Source organism: Halichoeres trimaculatus, unplaced genomic scaffold, assembly GCF_033239565.1.
Source record: "Halichoeres trimaculatus isolate MK-OKI-2021-1 unplaced genomic scaffold, fHalTri1.1 fHalTri1_scaffold_4, whole genome shotgun sequence".
Classification (NCBI taxonomy): Eukaryota; Metazoa; Chordata; class Actinopteri; order Labriformes; family Labridae; genus Halichoeres; species Halichoeres trimaculatus.
In genome coordinates this window covers 8,185,064-8,209,904 of record NW_027437182.1, presented here as the reverse complement: position 1 = coordinate 8,209,904, position 24,841 = coordinate 8,185,064, and the positions used below count along the sequence as shown (strand labels likewise).

Below are 24,841 nucleotides of genomic sequence, written 5' to 3'. Positions count from 1 at the left end.
AAGGGATTGGCCTAGTCTTGTGTCCTCTCATGTGTTTTTTTGAACTCTCACATTTTCACATCATGATAAATACATTCATTTTAAGACGTCAGCTGTAATAGTTCTTGTGTTTCTGCAGAATATAGCTTTATAGCTTATGCACAGTCAAGCATCGTTTTGAAAAAATCTCTTCCCTCTTTTTGTTGCTGCTTTGTCTTCATGCTGCATTAGCCCACACCTTAAAATCTGCTTACAAAACACAACACAATGCACCATTGACTCATTTTTCAGGCATTGTGACATAAAGCAATATGTTTTTTTCTCTTGAAAAATTATTAATCCAGTGCACACCACAATAGCACAAGCGTGGGATTTAAAGCAATGCCAAGGTATGTGTTGGGACTGAAGAGGAGTTTTTAAAAAATTGCTGCCGACATTTATCGACAAGTGCTTTTATTGCAGCCATGTCGATTTCAGCTGGCATCTGAATCTGACTTCACTTTGCTCCTGTGTTGGCCAAAATTAGTATGTTGGCTTGGCAACACATCAGTTTGGACTGAAATTGGTGGTTAAATTCAAGATTTTGGTGTAATTGGTTTGGGAAAGTCGAATCCCTTTGAATGAAAAGGAATCAGTTTAAGGGAAGATAACAAACCAAAGATGGAAATGAGGAGTGATGAGTTTAAAACAGTTTCTGATATCAAACGCAACTGGTGTTACAATAGAAAAAAAAGAAAACAAAGAGAATAGTATATTTACAAAGTTTGATTTATTATATTTGACAAGAATCATAGAAACCTACATTTCCATCACTCCCTAAAATAATCTTAAAGAAGCAGATTTCTGCATCAGAAGTAACAAGATAGAATACTTTCAGGATTAATTTATTGTAGAAATGATAAGAGACAGTGAGCCAACATCAAAACGCACGCCTGGAGGGCAGAGTGAAATTTCTTGTGATAGATAAACAAGTCACGTCCCCAGCGTGCGTAATCGTCACAAACTGCTTATTCTGAGAAAGCCTTTAAGTGCAATTAAGTGTTCCATTAAATGCAGCTGTTGCTTATTTCAACACAGTCAGCACGATTATCTTGTACTCAATTATGGCACATTAATAATTCCCCCTACCAACCGATCCACGGCATTTACATATCACGGTCTTGGAATCGCTTGTTTTTTCGCTTCCAGCAGATCTGCAAGGTCTTGAAAGGCAGTGAGAATACACAAAAGAGATTTTCCCTTTTTTGGGGGGCTTGATTTCTAATAGAGAAAGCTGACTGTGCACACATGCTCTGCTCCAATGAGTTCTCTTTGCAGATGGTCTCATTGCTATGCATAGAAAAGGCATCCTTAGATTTGCATTTGGTCAATTTTCCTTTTAAGTTGGACATCTGTCTGTGTTAGAAATTAATCTGCAGGTCCCAACGGAGGCTGCGAGGATTTTAATTAATTGTGTTAACGCATCAATGATAAAATAGAAAAATGAAAGTCAGTTTTGGAAGTCCACGCTCTCTCCAGCTTCGTCTGCCTGTCCTGTCCAAAGCGATGATGTCTTTGTATTCATGACGCTGTTTAAGTGATTACACATTGAGAAGCTGAGTTAAGTATCTTTGAGTAGCTGACAGAAAAAGGCTCTGAATGTATACTGCACATACGCTGCTCCCAGCTGTGATTCATCTTTCTGTCTCTCTGTATTTATTCCCCTTGTTGACCTTGTAGCTGTCAGAAGCAGACGTCAACAAAAAGACAACTTTTCTGCCTACAGCGGCAAAAGTTTTCCCTTTCCTCCTGGCTGGATATCAGGGAGGCTGTCATTAATCTAGCAAGGATATGTTGTTATTTTCATTGAACCTTTGGGAAAATATTAAAAGAAGACACCGTCATGGAGCTTGGCAATAATTTGCAAGTGACAGCGAAGGAGATAGATTTCCCTTCAGGTTGGCAGTTTATCTTTGCCGCCCATGGAGCCCGGAAACACGCGTGCTCTAAATCAGGCTTTTGTCAAGGATGATTGAGCTGAGATTGTGAACAATCTAACCATGAGCTCAAAGGACAGGAGAGACTCGACTGGCTTGTTTTGCGACTGTGTGTGAGAGCGCCTGTGTTTTGTCAGCACAAATCCGGTGTTGTGTCTTTGAAGCGCGGATAAAGTTGCATCTTTCAAGACTTGCTGCAGAAGTTCTTTTTTCGTGCCTGTCTCAGAAGGTATTCTGTTTTGACTTAAGTTTCAGTTCTTGCTTCCAAGTTTGTGCTCAACTTCTGGAATTTCTCTCAACAAAATTAATTTGCAGAGCCTTCCACTATTGTATCCATGCAGTGAGTCCTCATTATGATGTGGCCCGTGGAACTTCATATCTGATCTCTTTATTCCAAGACAACTAGTTTAGTGCTTGATTTACCCTGCTTTCCATAGCAGTGATAATTATCTGGGAATGCACCTGAAGCTTTTTCTCACAAAATAAATTTTCTGATTCAGTTTTGATTTGAATTTTGAGGCTGCGTAGGGACGATCAGTTTGGACTCCAAATCTATGAAGTCAAACGGTGGTGAGCCTTAGTATTTTCTGATTTTCACTCGCTTTACACTTCAGACCTGAACGCCATAAATAGTTGCTTTTCTCATCTCCATCTGTTTTCACATACCTTGTCAAAAAAAAAAAAACACACACACAAAAAAAACGTTACTTTCCATGTCTTTAAAAAGTAGGACAGTGATTCCTGTTCAATCATGCTGCAAGCCAATAAAAAGACAACGTACTGAAGCAGATTGAGGTGATATGGAACAAATAAGGACAGAATAATCTTGTGGTCCCTCCAGAGACGATCAAAGAAAAAGACTTTGAATCTTGTGTGAAATAATAAACATGAAAGAATTCCACCAGTGCCATTATTTTGTCCTTAACTTACAAAAAAAAAGTTTTTTGTTCATTCCCCAAACACTTTTTTTTTTTTAATTAAAAACAAGCATGAAGGGAAAACAGACCCTGAGACAAATGCCAAAGGTTTCCTTGTATTTGAAGTCAAAAGGAACCTTCAAAGACTCAAAAGATACCTTGAACAAAGGTTCAATATACGCCAGCTTTGGTTTCTGGAACTAGGGTTGTTGAAACAAGTTGTTAGCAATTGTTGTCCTTGGTACCAGAACTTGTTGGAAATTCAGAAGGCTTTGAACAAGAGACTATACAGCTTTTCCTAATGGCCAAAATACACCAGATTCTTCTTCAGTCCGGCAATGCTCCATCACAACACTGGATCAGATAGGTTTCTATTCAACCCTGGATCCGCTCCAATGCAACTGGCTGGTTCACTGCTCCATCAGTTTACAGAAGACACGCAATCATTCATTTTGAAAAAAAAAGCAGATTAAGCTTGACCATAAAACCAAAACGACATAGGAAGCACAGTCAAGTGAGGAGTCAACAGGTTTGAGGTTTTACAGCCCAACATGAATGAAGAGGAGCTTATCAATGGAGAGGGTTGCGAGGGAACTGCTTGGTTCCATGACTCCAGCATTTGTGCAAGGTGCCAGACTGAACACGCAGCCAATGTGAGCTGATGAATGCCAAAGTACACAACTAACACACAATGCATTGGAGCTGGGCCGGAAACACATCTGGTGTATTCCCGGCCTAAGAAATTCAACAAACTGTCGTTTGATGGAAAGCCAATTAAAACCTTATTTAATAGTTTTTTTTCCCCAAAAATTATTTATCTGTTTATTTAGTTAGTTAGTTGGTTAGTTAGTTATTTGTCACCAGTCTAAAATTAAAAATTTAGTAAAAACAAAGCTCATGTCTCATTCCTTTACTGTCGAGTTGAACTCTTTAGTTTGAATAATCAGCTAAGAATCTGTGACTGCCTTTACATACGATCAGTCACCCTTTCATATTCGGAATTAGCTATCACCAAAACAGTTGCGCACAGTCATGTAAACACCAATAACCCTTTTGAAAATTTGAAATATATTATATATTCCAGGCTTTAAAAACTGGAAAACCACCCCTAGGTTACTTCTTTACTAACCCAAATATTTGGTCATGAATACGGCTATCAAAAATATCCCATCGAAAGGGACATTAGTTTGTGTTTGTGGAAGTCCGCTGTGCTGCTCATGTTGTTGTTGCTGCTACTGTTACTATGGATACAAGGAGACAAAGCAGAAATGACGTGAAGTATAACATGGCGTTCACTGCATGTCTAGACATTGCCGTGCGTCACTGTTTTGATTGGTTGATTGTGAACAAGAATAACCCTGTTTGCTCATGTAAATGGTTTATTCCAAATGTTTCAGAAACCAGAACATTGACCTAGCCTTATTCAAATGTAGCCACTGTTGGGGTTCTCATTCTGTTCTGCAGGACAATGCACAGTCTCCATTTCTCAGTTGAGAGTACATGTTTGCTCCATGAGTGTAGATGATGCATCTAAAATTCATTAACCTAGCTACTTGATGACTCAGGGGACCATCAGACAAATGCTTAAAATGGGCCTCTTGGATAGCTTCTCATACCCCAGTGGCGCTGAATCTCTTCAGTTCAGATTTTGGTTTTTCATTCAAACTTTGTAGTACTTCCCAGATGCAGAACGCTCCTCGAAATTTTACTAAGCTCAGCAATGTTTTTCACTTTCTCTCAGCACGCCACCTTTTCAGCAAACTGAAAATTATTCATAAGTGCTAATGAAGACTTTACTTAAAAAGATAACACAGACTGACTTTAGCTGCATAGTCCTCTCTTTCAATGTTCAAGTGGAATATTGTGTGTATAATGTCTCTCATATCACCTGCTTGCAGGCACTTAGTGTGTGTTAAACCTTTTTACATTAATGCATCAGCCCCTGATTAGTTTTGACAGCTGACTATGGCCTAATGGCTGCAGAAAATTGGAGCAGTCTCCATAGAAATAGTTGCCGTTTCATCTTGTTTTAGTTTCGTTACTGTACTCAGTCAACCCACACATTGGATCACAAGATTTTAATTCAGAATTATTATAAATAAAGTGATAGTTCTGGACTGGAGCCAGCAGAGATTGTGTAGTGTGTAGACGTGAGTTTTTACAGATCGCTCGTAATAAAAAACAAACACATTCAGCCCGACAGGAGCTGTGGATCGGTTATCTGCCTGAACAGCTTCAAAAGCTTCATTTGTCCCAGACGATCATTTCCTGCTGGCACACAGGAGGTACTTTTATTAAAAACGAGGAGACAACAGGTTCATTCCACTTGTTCATAAAGAAAAATACAAGCCAGCAACAGATGCTTTACCAGACACATCAAACTGTCTTCTACACTCTGTTGGGTCTGCTGTCATTTAGGTATCATTTGCCAAATGTTACCTAAGCTTTTTGTCACACGATGCCTGATTCCATCAGATAGCTTAAGCACAAAGTTTCTTTCTCTTTTTTTTTTGTTTTATTTTTATTTAATCCACACAGCTGTTAGAGTCAGTTCACTTTGTGTGGCAGTCTATTCTGCACCTCTAACCATCCCTGCAGGATAAGTGTAGTTTAGTCGGTCTTTATGTCATTCATGTTTAAGTAAAAAAATGTGTACAATATAGAAGTAAAAACTCTCAAATAATTGAAAAGGAGCAGAAAGAACAAAAGTTTTATTATATCTGCCCTTTCACTCACAAAATGTTGAATAAACACATTATCAGGTAAAACAAAATAACTGGCAGCCAGCATGCCTTTCAATTTTCCATGAATTCTTTCTTACAGAAAGACGACAAGCAAAACGATTCCCAAACATAAGTGAAAATCTTCTTCAAACAAAAGAAAGACAGAAAAAAAAAAAAAAAAAAAACGATTCCATTTCATGATTTTTATTGACATTTTTTGCCTTTTATTATTTTATTTTTTTTTATTGTTGCAAGGTTAAGAATATCATTCCTACCTGTATTTGTTTAATATACTGGTTTTGATATATTTTTTCTAAGATTCTGAGTGATTTGGCTTCATTAGAGAAAATGTGCAAACTCAAGGCCCATGGGCCAAATGTGGCCCGCCACGCCATTCTAAGTGGCCCGCAAGAGCTTAAAAGGTCTGATTGTCTTATATTACTCTTAAACTACATTTCCCATACTACCTGTTGCCCAGAAAGTGACAGCATCCGCCACTAGATCACAGTATTTTTACATCAGTGCCATTTTCCAAATTAGTGGAAATGAGAAATAAAACAAAGATCCCAAAGTGCCCAGGAAGAGAAAAGCTGTTTCAGGCTGTTTCAAGAAAGATGGGAAGGCCAACATGTGTTTGTGTTTCCATGAGAAAAACTGGTATGTCTTTTGTGGTATGAGGCCGTGGTGGTTGTCAAAACGTACAATCTACATTGGTATTCCAAGTATGCCAAAGTGAGCCTTCAAGAAAAACAACGAATAGTGCAAGATTTGAAATGCAAACTGCAATCACAGCAGGATGTGTTCAAGAGAGCCACAACCAAAAACAGCGGGGCAGTGGAAGCTAGCTTTATTGTGGCTAAGTCTTTCAGAGGGAGCATTTTTGAAGCAATAGTTGCATTTATTCTACATTACATTTAGCATTTAGCTAAATATTATACTATCAAACAGTCACTTCTGGCTCTCTGAAGGCAACCATTATGCTGATGTGGCTCTCAGTGAAAAGGAGTTTGACACCCCTGCTTTAGAGTCTCTGTCCAGGTTATTCCATAAAGTGACACCTTCAACTGTTATACTGCGCTTTTTGAGTGTGGTTCTCAATCTCGGTTTTGCGAATATTTCAAATCCTTTTAAATTGTAGCTGCTTTCTTTCTTGACAAAACAGCACTGAATGTTGGATCGCAACATTTGAGGTAAACGCTCCTGTGAAAGCACTGCCTCCTAACCAATCAACTGTCTTGACACTTGTGTGTATGGTCCGTGCTGTAACTTCACATTTCAGGCTTGTTTTGCAGCGCTTCAATTGAAGGTTTCTTTGTACTGATGCACTTCGGTTTTATTTGAGCTGCACGCCTAACGTGCTCCTGAGTTGGTGTTTTTTTTTTTTTCATCCTTGTAAAAGCATCCACTCCTGCAGTGTTGAGATCCTGGAGCTTTGCGAGCAGATTGTTTGGATGGAGTGTGTCCAGCCTATTTCTAATATGACAAAATATATTATCCTCTATACCAGAAAGTTAGGCACTAATGTTCTGTGCTAAAAAACTAAATCTCCTTACCGTCCAAATCATGTTTTCACGTTTGCAATTTATTTGTATCAAAGTCTGTATTGTTGCAGGGTTGCAGCTGAAACAGTAAAGCTTTAACTGCCATAAACACTATTTCAATACATCTGAGTAACACAATTACTCTGTGGAACAGGCAGATGTAATTACATTCAGATACAATCACGGAGTAATGATGATTATAAGGCTTAACTGACACATTCACACACTACATATTGCTTTTTATCATCTGTTTGCTTCCCGCAGCTTTGGTTTGTTTGTCTGATATTGTGCTTGTAACTGAGTTGCCAGTTGATTCGTCCACATTCGTGATTGGTTTCAGCACTATCACTTTTTTTGTGAATATCCTCAGATTTATGAAACAACTCATGGTTGGCGTATACAGGTCATTCCGAGTGTGGTGTCAATAATTGGTGTGATTACTCCTGTCAGGCTAAATGGAGGAAGGAAAATATTTTCAGGTTAATTTACCCACTCTTTATTTGCGAGCCTCTGTTGAAGAGCTCTTGGTACACATGGCAGGTGCTATTTTCATGAATTTACCAAACAAACTGCAGAATTATTCCACACAGCTCACCGCAACAGACACAAGGACGCCCTGATGTTTACTGCACAGGCTGTTTGTTCAGACAAACAACGGCTTTTTGACAATCTGGTCAATCCCTGCATCCACGACTCACTGCTTGACTGTCCACAGGCCATCCGTTGCATGCACACATCTTTCTTCAAACACACAAAGTGTGAGCCGGGGAAAAGGCTGGGGAGAGTTGTCTATTTGGCGTCACTTAATGCAACTCTTCTTCTCTTACTCCTACATGGTTAACCTGCTCTCAGTTAATTAACCTGACTCAGAGTAAGCGTGTAGAACCAAGCGCCCTTTCTGCCTCCATCTGGTGCTTCCAACACGCCCACTCATGACAGGATACTCGTCTTGTTTCGCCGTGCTTTCTTGTGGATTGAAGCTGTCTTATGTGACTTGGATTCGCCCAAAAACTAGGAAAAGTTTTCATGATTATTTTCAAATAGCTCATGTGTGATGGATTGCCAAGTATACAAAGCTGATGCACTGAGCAGATAAATAAGATGGCTGTGGCTTCTATAGATTGGCTGGCTTGTAAATTACCCTCTCCCTGCTCCAAACCAACAACTTCTGCCAACGTATTTGGCGCGTCGCTTCATGTCACTGAACCACTTCCTAGATTTGTACTCGAGTTCTCCCGGGACAAGACAAGCTCATGCTAACTGAATGTGTTTTCTCCTCTCGAGCAGCAGTAATTTAATATCCTTCAACCCTCAGTAGCTTACTTGGGGTGTCATATATTCTCTCAGAGGGAATTTACACCTCCCACACAGCCACATCAGTTTCCTCTGGGGAAGTGTTTGTGTCGAGACCTGCTCTTCTCTGCCCTCTGTGTCATCAATTTGTCAGACCACCATTGGGCATAATGCTGTCTTATATAATACAGATTACGTGATTGGTCGAAATGATTCTGCACACAATGTCTGACAATAACAACACCATTGCACCGGGCCTTCTGCTTCCCAACAGGAGAACCAAAATAAGCAGAAATGTTGGATAAGTGTAACATTATACGGGTTATAACTGAGCAATGGGTGGAGTGTTTTAGAGAGGAAGATTTATCCCTAAGCCTTGACAGTTTTTAACCCACTTTAACACTTTTCAACAGTTTTCATCATCATTTAGTTCAGGATTTTGTTTTGCAACACACTCAGTTTAAAGCATGAAAGAAGTAACTGGTCTGTGGTAGAAAACAGCGATGTATGATATGCATGAAAGCAGACGTCAGTGTTCAGAATCTAAGTCCAGGATATTCAGAGTGAGCAGATGCTTTTGATGCTATACATTATTTACATTATTCCTCTCAATACCTGCCTACCAAGTTAGAATTCAGTCAGGAGAGATGCATACACCATTAAGAGTTCTGAATTGATTTATTGTTATAAATGCAAGATTAAAGTATGGTGGGTAGACCCCATCAAGCGTTTGAAATAATAAAAAAAAAAGTAGGGGGTACAATGCTGTTATGAATTATGAATACCCGCTGATGGAGTCTAGACATTGATGGTGATAAGAGTCTTAAGAAAGCTGATCTTGATGATTCGGTAAGGACTGCAGGGCTGAAGAGCAGAGAACTGAGCAATGAAGACTGGAGGTGCACGGGGGAGAGGGAAGGTTGTGAGCCTGAAAGAAGGCTGACAGGCTGAAGAGACAGAATTTAAAATTTGTCAGCTATGTCATAATTGGCTTACGATTGAATCTGTGTGGATGTGATTGGATAGAGAGAAAAGCTGACACGCCCGTGATCAGCTGATAGTGAGAAGCGTAGTATTTGTTTGTTTTGTTTTGTTTCGTTTTGTTTGTTTGTTTGTTTGTTTTTTTCATGTAGAATAATGTGTCCATAACTATGCACAATTAATCACTGTAACAATATAGTTCAACCTACGTGGACATACATGCAGGAAATAACATTAAAACCTGTCACATTCAGGCCAAAGTTTTCACACACCCATCTACACACAATCACAACTAACCCAACATTTTAACTTTCTTTAAAGTCAAAACCGTAACTTCTGGTTGCCTGGTGTCTGTTTTCTTCAGTTTAGTAGATGTCTGACTCACTCAGATCCTGATGTTTAACATCCATGAATAGTTTCTGTGCTGTCCTCCTATCATTTTCCTTCTGGGTATTTTTAACCGTAAACTTAAGATCTGCCTTTTTATTCCAGATTTGAATTTTGAATCATATTTTCTGTTATCGCTACTATTCATTTGATCATGACTGTTTTGATATATTTTCTTTCTTGATTAACCTTCAGCACATTTACGAAGGTAGAACCATCTCTAAGGCACAGGCCATAGTTATGGACTCCCAGCATCATTTACATGAGGAGTTTCAGGTGCTGCCGTCTGGGAGAAGGTTCAGGTGCATGTTTCAAAGTATGAAAGGTGCTGTTTCCATACAGATGAGTTTGAGTTTCATCTGCTGGTTACTGGTCAGCCATTTATCACCACTCAATATTTTTATGCTCTAAAATATGTAAAGCAATGTTTAAAATCATACAGTGGAATATTGCATTCACACAAAAATAAATGAAAAAAATCATGTTTGTACGACATAACTATCTCATAAAATAGGATTTTTTATTTTTTTTATTTTTTTTATTTTCCTGTTTTTACTAGTTATTATGTAGTAAAAACATAAATTTATATACTTTAGAATTTCCTGTTTTTACGAGGTTCTATCTTGTAAAAGCAGAATTTATTTATTGATATATTTTTGATTTCCCATTTTTAATGAGGTACTGTCTCATAAAAACAGGAGTCTGGAAAGTGGAGGAATTCCTGAAAACCTTTAATCGTCATCTCGATAAAAAAACATAAAACATTTGACTGATAACTGAAACACATTAAAAAGCCTTCCTTTCTTGCTTTGACCCAATGAGCGGCAAATACTTGCAGCATAGTCATGGGAAATTATGTTTTTCCAAGATGGTATCTCGTATAAACACTTTATTCTAAAAAATAAATAAATAAATAAAATATTTAAAAAAATCTGTTTTTATGAGATAGTTGTGTTTAAATACAGGAGGATTTTTTTTTTTTTTTTTACGCAGTACGCCACCGTTATGTTCTCCATCAATGTTACCAGAGACCTATTTTTTCAAGGCTTTTAACAACCATAGTTATTACGCAAAGCTCATTTATTTATTTATTTATTTATTTATTTATTTATTTATTTATTTATTTGTTTATTTGTTTGTTTATTTATTTATTTATTTTTTTTTTTTGTGGGTGTTCAAGATAACAGTCTGATGAAATATACTCTCGGTAGCTTAACTTCAGGTTGACCAACATTGTTTACACTGATTTACAATAGTGCTCTAAAGTAAATAAAATCAATGTGCAAAGCCATTTTGCAGGTGTTAAGGGAAGTAGGAAATCTGGAAAATGGTCCAAAGTAGCATCTCTTGGCTTCAGACATCAGCAGCAAGCTCATGGTAACAGCAGCAGAGTAACTTACCTGAGTCATTAACTGGGTTCTCATCAGTTATGTTTTATCTAATGTAAACGGCAACACTTAACAACAATGATCAAGGACACAAGCGTTTGTTTTGAGTGTGGCACCATTAGGTGTGTAATGTTATATTAATGGAGTGGTCTTTTCCTCTGGGCCACTTTTGAAAAACAAGTCCACCACCACCAGCCAATTCTCTCATTAAATCTGCAGACCTGTAACAACATTCCATACCTCAAGTAAAAAAATATCCACCAAACGTTCACAAGAAGCCTCAGGTGTGTGTGTAATTGAATAGGACATGCTTACACTGTCATCAAAACAGATTTTTGTATGTTATGAGCATCAGTGGGCACTGTAATGGGTAAACAAAATGCAGACATGAATATGATAGATGATGCCACAGCTCACTCATTAGGCTCTTACTCCAGGGATCCTTATCACAGCTCAATTTTCAGCCCAGTAGCTCACAAAGTCATTCTCCTAAATATGATTTGCATAATGGAGAAGTCTAAATTGTGCGTAATATATTTCTCGTTTCTCAAAAGAGGGGATAGTGAAGGGAAAGGATGTTAATCTTGTGCAGCATGACATTTCGTCACATGCTTCATCTTTTTTCTCCCTCATTCATCTCTGCCCCCTCTTTTCTGTATATTCAATCAGTGTGTTACTTTCTCAGTATGGATTATTGTTATGTGCCTCTGTTTTCTTTCCTTTAGGTGACCGAAACAAGGACGGGCCCACTCGGATGCAGTAACTATGACAACCTTGATTCTGTCAGCTCCGTTTTGGTTCAGAGCCCCGAAAACAAGATTCATTTGCAAGGTTGGCCATCCATAATTGAACTCCCCCAATTTCTGATGGAATTGTCACAGTGTCTGTTCTCTGGCAAGCTTATAACTGCAGCATGAGAATGTCAGAACGAATTTAGCTTCAATCACTCTTTGGCTTCTTTTTTCTTTTTTTTTCCACGCATGCTTGCAGAGTTCTGAAGTGAATCCCAGACAGTAATGATTCAGAAGAAGCAGAAGTGTGCAGTAAAAATAAAACTTTAAGTGAATCTCAGCATACTGCATGTGTCACCAAGCATATGTCAGGCGTGGCAAAAAAACAGATAGAATGAGTCCCGGCCCCTGGTGATTTACAGATTCAGCGTAACAACAGCCATAAACACATTTTCTGCAGTAACTAAAGCACTTACAGCTCCTCTCTTCATTCATCCGTGTGACATTTCACTGTTTTTTTTGTCCTGGTTTTGTCCTTGCCTCAGGCCTGCAGTCCGTACTGCCAGACTACTTGAGAGCCAGGTTTGTGCAGGCGGCACTCAGCTACATTGGATGTAACGAGGAGGGCCAGTTTGTGTGCCGAGACAATGACTGCTGGTGCCACTGTGCTGTGGACTACCCGCGGTGTAATTGCCCCGAGGTGGATCTAAGGGCTATGGAAGCCAGTTTGCAGAAAATTCGAGAATCCTGGAACATGGCCAACCAAGACTTCGAGGAGTCAGGTCTGTTGTGTTTTCTGCTTTTGCTCTTCTTCAATTGCTGCGACCCTCCCACTGACAGCAAATTAGACCCCATTGTTAGACGGGTGGTTAGGGGAGGGGAACAAAGACAGAGAGGCCATGAAAACAAAGGGACAATTGCATCCAATCCACGTAATAGGGACTCATCAGTACACAGAGGAGCCATTTGATAAAGCAGCATCTCGCAAAATGACACTAAAAGAGAGAAAAACATCTCATGCCTATTAAATGAAATGGCTCAGACTTGATGGATTCTCCCAAGTCTTGGAGTAAGGTGTGAAAAACCGCTAATAAATTCTTACACTCACAACAAAATGTAAAAGTGTCTCATAAATGTAAAGCACGTTTGCATATTTTTATTTTGCGTTTTATGATATCATATGTTATGGCATCATAAAATTCCTCTAGAATGGTTTCACCGTTTTTTTCACAGACTGGATGTTTGTTGCACAACCCGCCAAATTAAATGTGTGAAAAATTAAAGGCACCTCATCACACTGATGGGAAAACATCCTGTAAATCCAATTTTTCCATAAAGCAGCCGTGCTTATTGATTTGCAACATGTCCCTCAGTGGCCTCGTGCAGACAGAGATATTAAAGGCAGAGCTGAGTCAGGAGAAGGAGCAGAGAAATCTCTAACACTTGACAAATCTGTCATTTTGTGGTGTATATTGTCAAAACACCAAATGCTCGTCCTCTGTAATCAAACAAGTACACCTGCTGTTATTTGAGCCGGGCTGTGCACACAGATTGCACGGTGCACTCGTCAGCATTTGGGAAATGGGAGGGCCACGTGTACAGTGATATGACAAGGTCAACAGTGAATCAGTCTAACAAAGGCTTCTCAGTGCTGGATTTTAGGTTTCACACCTGAGACAAACAAAAGTTGCGGAAATGTTACTGTGATGTAACCGTAGATGTCATCGTATGCTGCAGCTTTTCCTACAAATTTGTAATTTCATATTTTTTTATCATTATTCTATTTCTTAATGTTATTGCATTTACTGCAGCTGCTGTGGCAAAAAATAAAATAAAAATAAAATAAAATAACTATGGGGGATCAATGAAAGAATATTCTATACTATTCTATGCTAGCTTATTTATTGTCCACATGGCAGCATGGTGGACATTTTAAGACATATTCAGGTCTCAGTGTAAGGAGTCAGGTCTTGGATCAAAAAAGGAATAGGTCTCAGAAAAACCTCTGTCATGTGAAAGACTTTATAACAAACTTCCACTGACTAAATGGCTCCAGTAAATATAAACAATAAAAGCCTTACTTTAAAAAAAAAAGCCCTTATTAAAAATATATATATAGAAAAAAAAAAAGAAAAAAAAGCCGGTAATATTCTGAAATACAAGTTGCAAGTTGCTATGAAAATTTGTGAGATAAGGGCATAATAAAATAAACAGATTTCCAGACACACCCATGTTCATGTTACCTTTTATTTATATTCTTAACATAGCTTTCACTTAGTCCTACAACCACACCCGCCATGCACGTCCCTTTGTATCAAGCCACTCACAGATCTTACCAGATCTAAGACCAGGTCTCAAAATTGTCCTGTGCTGTGTTCTGTTGATGGAAAGAAGATTCAGGTTGTACACTGTTACAAAACCATGGTAAACTGATTGATGACTCCTTACATTTTAAACCTCTTGCTGTGTCTTGTGAAAGAGCTGAGCCAAAAATTGTTTTTATTTCAGAAACAAGTTGTTGTTTTTTTTTCTTTTAATGTAAAAAGTGGCTTGTTGCTGCAACCTTTATGCCTATTTTATATTATGGAGATCTTCTATGCATGCCTCTGCTTGCTACTGCCTACCATGCTTCCTTGAGGTTTATAACAAATTGTAAACCTCTGACTCACCATTGTGACTTGTACTCTCAGGTTGGATGGTCTGCTTTGGCGACCCAGAGGCTCACACACACTGGTATACTTCTATCTATAAGGCAGTTCTTGTTCTGCTTCCCCAATGTGTTTTAGTACCAGGCAGTAGTACTTTTAGCTATTATGCTCTATGTCCGAAACGCTTAGACAGAAACAGGGAAAAGGGCCTTTGGGTACTCTGCACCCACAGTTTGAAACCAGCTGCAGAATGACTTAAAGCTCAAGAAGCTGGTGCCCTTAATCGTTTTTACATCTGAAATAAAAGACACTGAGGCAGATTCTATAAGGATGTCAGTGTTTAAGCTCAGATGTTTGAGCAATTGATTCCTAGAATAGGATTGTAATCCATTATCTTGTGTTTTGTGGACTGTGCTTTGTCTCTTTCTGGGATTCCTGTCTGTAACTTTGTGTTATTGCTGCTGCCTGCCTTGGCCATGTCTCCCTTGAATTTTGTTTTGTTTTAATCCCAATGAAACCAACCTGGTTAAATAAAGGTCAAATAAAATTACACACACACACACCCTACAGGCTCAATTGCAGAGCACTTGAAAGTAAAATGTTCTATAATAAAGAAAAAAATGTTACCTGCCAACATCTTTTAAATGATTCAAACATAGTTTCAGACAACCCATGCTGCCCCATGAATCTCAGATCTAAGATCTGATTAATTGTATTGATTAGAAAGTGAAAAAAGAAAAGAAAATAAAAATAAAAAAATGTTCAAAATCTACTTAAATTTAGTCAGGCTAATGCTAACAGTGTAGGCTCACATAAAAAGTACACCCATCCAGGTTTAAAAAAGAGATTTGCAGATTCAGTCTAGTCCAATTCTTAGTTTCCTCTGCTGGTCACTGGTCAGCCATGCAAATCCTTTTGTAGCTCTAGGAACCTGAAACCTGAAAATCTGGAAAACTATCCAAAGTGACTTCAATTGGCTTCAGACCTCAGCAGCTAGCTCATTGTAACTGCTCCAGAATAAGATACCTGGATGATTACCTGGATTCTCATCACTTATATTTTGGTTGATGTAAACTGCAACACTTACCAGTGATGATCTTAAACATGCATAAACCCAGCATTTAACGCTGCTGCAGCTGCCTTCAAGTGGCTGCATACATATAAGAGAATTCAGAAAAAAACAGCCTTATAATTCTTTCTTAAAAACAACAACAAAAAAAGCTCTTCCCAGAAACTATATTTCTGTAAGAATGAAAATACTATCTGCCTCACACATTTCTTCCAAACATTACTTTTGGGATGTGACTCATGGTTTGTTTACCATTTATAAACAGTGAACTCTCTGTTACATCTAAAAGATTGCAGTGTTGTTGTGTAAGACTGACAATAAGAGTTTAGTCAGACAGCTCACGTTGTAATGGTTTGGGATGTTTATTGCTGCAGCAGAACACCCTTTGTATTTGACCTCATCTTTCCCACAGATTTGTGTTACATGCTGAAATTTTAAGAGACAAGATCTCACAGTCCCTTGTAGGATTTTTAGGTGTAGCTGAAAGTATGAGAACTGGTGCACCAGTACAGAGAAGAGGAATCAGGATATCTTGCAGCTTGAATCAGCCATCATGCATGAAAAGTGTGAAAGCATTGCAGCTTGAGTCGTCTTCTGTTTAAATTGGTGATGACATGAAGTGGATGAGTTACTTGTCAGAAATCCTGAGTGTAAAAGAAGCTTTATAATGTTGACTGAACAGAACAGTGAGTTAGGAAATCGAGTTTAAAAGATTCAGTTAGATGAGTAATGGGGAAAGAGGTATTCTGGTGAGAAGAAATTTCTTGTCAGACAAAATAAGAGAAAATTAATCTTACATTGATTCGCCTTTTTGGAGAGCATCAGCCTGAAGCTTACTATTCATACACAGGGGAAAGTGAGAAAAGCGCTTTCATACAAGCTGTTTGCAATATTATTGATAATTAATAGAAAGGCAGAGCCATGCTGGAAACTGAATGTTTCCAGCACGTTCTCTGCTCCTCACTCCCTGCTATTACTGAAACTTCAGGCTGCATCCGCAGGCTCAGAGGGCATCTAGCTGTTTCAATCATCGCACCGCCTGCCGTAAGCTGTTCACCGTGCACCTTGCCGGCTGAGCACCTTATTACTGGCTGCATGCTTCTGTACGAAGGGCGACTTGATTAGCACACAGCCTCAATAACATAAGCAGCAAGGTGCCCTCAGAAGTGGAGTTACAGTGTTTTATTAAATACAGAAAAATGAGAAGTGCTGTTGAAACCCTGGGGATCCACTTGGTCTAACATAGAGGATAAAGACTCACACTGTGACTGATTCCATTCAGCTAATGACTGTTATGATTGGCCCTGGCTTTACACTTAACTGTGATTGGATGTAATTGAGATATTATAGATTCTTTGGCTGAATAAGTGTGCCAGACTCTGTTGTACCAGCAAAGTTTAACTTTTCAGACCCAATAAAATATTTCAGTCCACTTATCAAGTGGACACTTATCAGGAGCTGTTTTCCTCAAAACTAGCTTGAGATTAATATATTACAACTTTAGCTTAGATTTGTTCCTTACCTTTTTAATATTATTGGGTGTTTTGACTCGATGGGGTTGCAGCTTTACAGTATCCACACAAGTAGGTTTTGTTTCAATCCAAAAAGTAGAATAGGGCTAATCAGTGGCTTTATTTGTACCAATTAATGCCAAATGACTCCCAGGTAATGAATCCTTGCTTATCTTATGTGGTACTTATCTTGGTCTTTTACAATGGTGGAAAAGCCACTACTTAGACAGAAAAGTAACTGTGATATATATAAATAAAAAATTCTATTAGAATAGAATAGAATAGAATAGAATAGAATAGAATAGAATAGAATAGAATAGAAAATACTGTTTTTATCCCAGAGGAGAAATTCACAAGTATTAATTTAATTGTAATTTTTAATCATAATAAAATCATAATGGGCTGTTTATCCAATGTGTAATATAATGCATTACTAAAGGATTTTTTTTTTTTTGATAATAACAAGGTACCTTTTATTATCAATATTTATTTCCTCTAAAATTGATTTTTTTTTTCTTTTCTTGATCTGTGACAGTTTTTTATTTATTTATTAATTAATTAATAAATTTATTTATAATAATAATAATAACTTTATTTATATAGCACCTTTTAAAAACACAAGTTTACAAAGTGCTTTATTTATATATTTATTTATTTTTTAAATTCTGATCTCCTAACATAAAGTAGACCCAATCCAGGATGCCAAATGTCTTAGATATAATTTATGAATTTTGTTTTGACTGTTTTTTTTTTGTTTGTTTGTTTTTTTATTTTTTATTTTTTTTTGTCGTTAGTTTTTTATATGAATATATTTCTAAATTTAAATTTCGCTTTTTTTTTTTTTTTTTTTTTTTTTTTTTCCATTCCAATTTGATCAAATATTTACCTCTATCTCTGACATTAACTAGTTTATCTCTTAACCCCCATACTTAATGGAACTGTAGAACTGTATACTGTTTCAAGTTTGACTTAGTTTACTCTCGTAGATTGCGGATCCTTCAGCGTTGGTCGAGGAAAATTGTTATTTTAGGGCATTTTGAAACTCTACAGGGCATATTTGTGAGTATTTTTATGGGATAGTAGTGACTGAGTTTAACACCGTCACAGAAAACTATGTAACAGTATATAAGGGTTAAAAAAAAAAACTTTTTTAATACAAATTTTAAATTTAAATTTGGAAGTAAAAATAAAGTTTTCCCCTAATTAAAGTGATCGAAACAGACCCTGCTTTGTTGAGTTTGCAGTGCAGTCAAATGTCTCTCATTAAACCAAACAATCAAGCAAACTGTGATGAAGCAGAGAGGAAAGGTTGGACCAACTGTCAGACATGGCAGTGAAAGAGCTGCAGCTGTACCAGCAAAGCTCCAACTCCTGGTGCCCCCGAGTTTGTTGCCAAAGGATGTTTAATTAACTAACATGAAATCGGCCAGCAAGTTTGAGGAGGAATAGAGCTTCCCTGGTGATTTTGTTCAGGCGCTTTCTGCACAGCAGCTGAAACTTAATGGCTCCCCTTCACAGCCTAGAAAATGTTTATGCAATTTGGGTAACCAAGCAGCTCCGTGTTGATGGAATAATTCTGGAATGTTTGACATAAGTTAACACAGATTCTCATGACTTTTTGCATAAAAGTTCTGCTTCATTTAAGATTTGGATTAACTTAGTTTAAACTCTTCTAACCTTCCAATAAAATTAGTGCTTCAAGTGAGCCACTACACCCCAGTATACTGCTGCTTTCAAATGCAACTTTGCAGCACAGCAGGACATTTATGGTAGATGTGTAACAGCTTTTCTCTGTGAGTCATAAGTGAGTAAGTTTTATCCCTACAAAGGAGGAAAAAATGCATCAAAAGAACAGAAACACTCCAAAAAAGCAAGAAACCAGAAAAGCACTCAGAGAGCACTGACTTCAGCCAAGCATATTATGATTGTCATGCAACACTTTGGTCCTACTTAAATGTTATACTCCCTTTCAGCAGACTGTCTGCTACAATTTGCTGTTAGTTGCAGGTTTGTACAACAATTTGATACCTGACATTGTTGAAAATTATGGTGAGCCAGTGCATATTTCATATTCTGGATCTTAGTATCCAGAAAAAAAATTCTAGTATCTGGATCATACTTTTACATATGTCAAAAATTGTAGTGACCTTGTCTTTTATCGATTTGCAAAGCAATCTAACCATTTGTGGTGGAGTTATATACACATATGGTGAAAACAGCCCTATCTTACAATGATAAAGAACCCTTAAAAAAAAGTCCTGGATCCAGACAGATCACCTCGAAAATTTAATCACTTCTTCCTTATCCCATTTTGAACATTTCTTGAAAATTTAATCAAGATCCTTTTGTTACTTTTTGAGTTATGTTGTTCACAAACAGACAAACAAACAAACAGACAGACAGAACAACTCTCCAAAAAACATAACCTCCTTGGTGGAGGTATGTAATACAGGAGCATGTGCCATGTGTACAGAGTCAAAAGGAGTAAAATGTGTGCCCAATCTTGGTGAATGTTAGGTGTGTTTCTGGGTCTGAAAATGTGTTTAAAATTAACCCAAATTCTTAGTCACATAATTTGGCGAGTGTAACCTGATAATCTCCCATTTTGAAGATGATCTCCCAAACCAAGCCCCTTTATTCAAACAATTACCCTCCAGCAAAGCCTCCCTCTGAATGTTATTTTGAATAATGGCCACACACTCCTGTATTTGTTCTCTTCCGAATCTGACAGTGTCTTCTATTTTTAAACTGATCCAAAAGGGAAGTGCTGTTACCTTCCTGCTTTCAGCGGCTGACAAGATAATAATGGGGGGTGGTGACAGTGTTTCCAGGGATGAGCTATTGTTGTCTGGAGGATAAAATAATGTCGGGTTTCGAAGCAAGTTACAGTTTCCACCTTCTCCAGCTCACCAGCACTCTACACTATAAACTCCTTAGGTCTTATATGTGTGTGAACTGTGTTGAAACCAATATAATCTTCTTATGAGAATAAGAAAACACTTTTGTTTAACTAAATACTTTGGATTCCAGATTAGACATCCTCCTCCCTCCATTGTTGTGATTGTTATTATTTTTTCTTTCTTACAGGTTTATGTTCCATCTGCTTTGTCTTGTCAGATTACTTTTATCAAGCACTTTCATGCAGGGTTTACTTGAGTGTTGCAAAGGCATTACAGTAAAGAATCATAGATTTGTTGCTCCGGTGGTTCACATCCAAGGTCATCCTTGGTGAGGTTAGTGATTTTTGCATCAATGCAGTCGAGTAGGGTGCGAGGTGGGAAAAATATGATACCCAATAGCAGTACACGTCACCCAGCTGAGGGTGTGGGATCACTTCAGAGCCTCTCATACCTGCAACAGAATCTGAGAGCTTTGTTTCTATGAGAAATCTGTTCAGAAAAAGCTACTCTGCGTTTGCATAAAATTTCCAGCAGTGCCTATGAGTTAAATCAAGTTGTTTTCTTTGTTTTGTTTTTTTTTTGTTTTTGTTTTTTTTCACATTGCAAATCTGAGAGCGGCAGCAGCCAAAGCCCTTTACATTGGATGCAGCTGGTTAAGTACAGCTGCAGTGTGTTAAACCAAGTTCATGTTTTAGTGATTGGAAGCTTGTGTCCATTAACAGTGTTTTGTGCACTAGTGGTGGCTGTTATGTATATAAAAAAATCAGTGCAGTTTGGTGTTTTCAGTGCTTATTGTCGATGTTCCTTTTCCATCACCAACTAATCAAAACAAAGAAGAGGTTTCTCTCTGTCATCAACACAGGTAGAGGTCTGTCCAAAGAAGAAACAATCTACACCTCAGTTTTTTCGACTAATTCCAGCTCTAAAGCTGCGGCTGCATCTAGGGCACGATTTCTACCAACTGTGTTTCATTTGCTTTGAAAGAAAGCATTGAATCTAAGCAATTATGAAGCATCCTGAGCCTTTTAAGGCAGACTTTAACGGTCACTACTAAGAGGAGCAGATGTGCAGCAGGACTACTTTTATAACTTGGTGACAGTAAGCACCAGGAGAATACACTCTTCCCTGAAAGTGACTCTTAAACAGCAGAGATGGTAAAAACCAGAATTGGAGCAATAAAAGAAGAAAAAGGGGGAAATGTATTATAGAGCAGGAAGTTGGAGAAAATTACCCAGGTACTGAGAGCTTTAAAAGACATTTGAGGCATTACATTGAGAGCAGAAACTGCCAACTTTTTGAATTTGGAATTCAATTTTCTATTAAAGTTCTTAATTTGTCTAAAATATAAATGTGTCATAACAAATAATGTGATGTGGTATAGTCAGGAATCACAAAAATATCACTGACTGACAGAAAAAATGCAAAACACAACACAAAAATTAAGGAAAATTTGTGTAAGATTTGTTTCTTTGTTGTAACAATATTTACTTGCAATGATTCTTGTACTGTAAGAAAGGCTGTTTTTTTTTATTTTTTTATTTTTTTAATAGAACCACATTAGGAAGGGACATGCATTTGTGGGATAAGCAGCAGAGTATGTGGCTCGCCCCCTTGAAAAACAGCCAAATCTTCTCTATCAATGCCAAACTATAGACTGTATATCGAGTAGACAATATGGCTTCACCATTCACCATTGCACAGTTTTGAAGCCAAAATACCCTCGTCACAGGCGCCGCCATTGGCAGCCGTTGTGAAGCCAGAGTTTGCATAGTAGAGGCTATGAGAGACTCAGAGAGAAACTGAGTGGAGCCACGTGACAAAATCAATATAAACATATTTTTCCTAGAGTCTAATCTTGTCTTGGCCCAACCTCCCAAAATATTTTACAATCCCTGAAAATAAAAACAAAACAAAACACAAGACCTAATTATTGTCAAACATGACATAAACATCTTATAACAAATGAAAACAAAACTTTTCAGAAAAAAAAGGGGACCTGGATACAAGGCATTCCAATAATATCTTAAAATCACCACAACAATTGGATGTGAAAAACATTTCTGCGACATGTATTAATTTTTTAAAGATTGACCACAGCTCATCTGGAATGACTGAGGAGATGAATTTTTTGACCTGTACTGCAGCCAGCCACTAGAGGGTGCATTTTTTTTGGCAACATCACTTCGGCCCAACAAAATGATGTCAATATTTTTTACATTCTTTGTGCCACAAAACTTACTCCAACATTGCTATTGATGCTTGTTCCACCCTTTTTGTTGTTGTTGTTGTATTTTCTTTATTATTTTTGGTGGATTTAAATTCATAAAACACTCCTAGACTTAGACCTTAAAATTCACCTTGAGGTCCGCTAAGATATAAAACTGTCCATAGCAGTCATCAAATTTCACAAAATTTCATAGTGCCTTTATGTTCCTGGCCACAATTTCATACAAATATACCTGTAAAAGCTGAATTCATCCCTTGCATTTTTTTTAAATGAACAAACATGGAAGCTGCACTGCGGTTCCATCTCCCCTGGAGACTTCCTCTCATTTTAAAAAGTAGGCCATGAAAAGCGCCCCTGAATAACCTTTTAATATATTTTATTACAAGCTGTTTAATCAACTTATTAATTTCACAGGAACATGGAATACACCTTGCATAATCACCAGGGAAGCCATTGACACTTAATTGGTTTTCTAATCAGATGCTGTATTATCAAGATAACTCTAACTAATTACAAATAGAGCAGCCGTTTTCTCATCACTGCTGCACCACCATCGATTCTCCACACAACCAATCATGATTATAAAGATGATGATATTGTTATTGAATGCCTTGGATTTAATATGCGCTCTGTGCATTGTGTGTGCAGCACACATTAGCTCTGCGGGCTCACAGACATTGTCCTCCGTGCTCCTTGCCCTCATTCAGACAGAGCAGCAGCAGCATTAGCCCAGGAAAAAGCTGTTGGCTGTTCATTAATAGAAGAAGAAATATTACCCCGAGTATTTAGCTCTGCCTTTTTCCATTTGCGTATCCGTCAAACAATATCACTTCCAGTTCGCCCCGTGGCTCTTGAGTCTGTGTGGCCTCTGCAAAGTGACTCTCTCATTTTCTCTGAGTAAATTAGTCAAATATAGTTGGAAGCGAGTGACAGGGGCGACATTTTGGAGGGGGGAAACTGTTCACCTTTAATTTTGCCTCTTATTCTTTCCTGTTTTTCTTCAGATGAGTTTCAAAACTTCGTCCGAAGGCTTCCCACATCCTACGCCCTCAACATGTCAGCCATTCAGTACTTCTGGAAGACGGAGCCGAGCGTCCATCAGCGCTACAAACAGCTGGAGCTCAGCACGCAGCAGCTCCTGAGCAAAGCACGCCGCATCGTCAACAAGCTCTTCACACTCAGCAAGAGGTGTCGAACTCAGCCCAAAATTATCATGCTGAGAGAGAGGTGAGAAGCTGCTGACCTCTGTGATGATGATGATGTTGAAAAGTGTGGGTTGTTGTGTGAAAATAAGCAAAAAAATTCCAAAGCTTGCAGCAACATCACAAGTTCTTTCAAGCAGGCTGTGAACGCTGCTGCTCATTTATTTTCTTCAGCCGCTCTGTGTGCAGCGCTTTGTTATCCCTCCAACTAGGCATTATGCTAATAGTGCACACAGTATATTAGCCCTTTGATATTCACGAGAGGTCCCACTGAAGTGAGCTAAAGTGTGGCACCTGATGACTTGGCTGCACTCCCAGCCTGGGTCCTCTTTGCATCCAGGAAATCAAAGCTATCCTCCTGTGAAATTAAACTTTGCTGTGTTTCAAAGGAAAATGCAAAGTTGGGAAGATTTTCCTGTTGGTTAACTAGCCTGAGATGAAATCATAGACAAAAAAAAGTTTCCCCAGTATCATTGTCTATTCTTGAGTCTTTCTCAAGTAGTTTCACAAACTCTCCAGACTCTGGAAGTGATCAAAAATGAATGTGACTATATCAGTACAGATGATGCAGTACAGTTTTTGTTTCATGAGCTAATTCAAGTGAGAAACCAATATTCATCCTCTGCTGTGTGATTTTTAGCTGCAGCTGAAGCCACCTCCACTTCCTGCTCAATCAAATTTAATCCACCTTCAGTTAAACTGAGCGTTATTCTTACACCATGATTTCACCAGACACCTACGATTTCTGTCAGACCATATATAGGCGCACTGTAACCCATTAGCTGAAGAGCTTCTAATTTTCTACCCTCTGTTATTAAAAATAGCATGTTTTCGCAAAACAGCAGGAAACAGAAAAAGCTGCATCATTGTATGGGATGTTTTCCTGAGGATTTCCAGGCTAGTAAGCAAAATTTCATTTATCCTTAACACCAGAAGACTGCAAGATTTTGCTACACAGGAAATTAATGTAGCCACTGAGGCCATTAGATTTATGAATCTAGATGACTATCTTATCAAATAATTCCAAAGCTGGGTTCATCAAAAAAAAAAAAAAAAAATAACCTAAGAAAGATCAGCTGACTTCTCAGTGTGTCCCATACAAACAAATATTATACTGAGAATTTTTCTTGCATTACACTTGAAGCTCAATCCAAAAACAGACAAGAACTAACAAATAAAGGCTTAAGATACTAAATTCAGCTGATAAGTAGAAAATGAGACTAACTATTTGCACACATTGCTGTTCTTCTTAATCTGCTGCTTTGGATACCATCATTCTCATGGTTTAGTCACCTTTAAAGTCTTGTGGCAACAAAGAAACAAACTCATCACACCTTTTCCATTTGTATGATTTTAAATCAAATCCAA

General features: G+C 38.0%; 1 protein-coding gene across 1 annotated transcript in view; it reads left to right on the top strand.

Moving 5' to 3' along the window:
- The window catches only part of brinp3a.1 (bone morphogenetic protein/retinoic acid inducible neural-specific 3a, tandem duplicate 1), a 79,169-nt gene that overhangs the window by 42,794 nt on the left and 11,534 nt on the right, over positions 1 to 24,841 (top strand). The window contains exons 5-7 of the mRNA XM_074668506.1: positions 11,911 to 12,016; positions 12,462 to 12,698; positions 23,276 to 23,498. Of these exons, the coding sequence (XP_074524607.1) occupies positions 11,911 to 12,016; positions 12,462 to 12,698; positions 23,276 to 23,498 (566 nt within the window). The remainder of the gene's footprint in view (positions 1 to 11,910; positions 12,017 to 12,461; positions 12,699 to 23,275; positions 23,499 to 24,841) is intronic.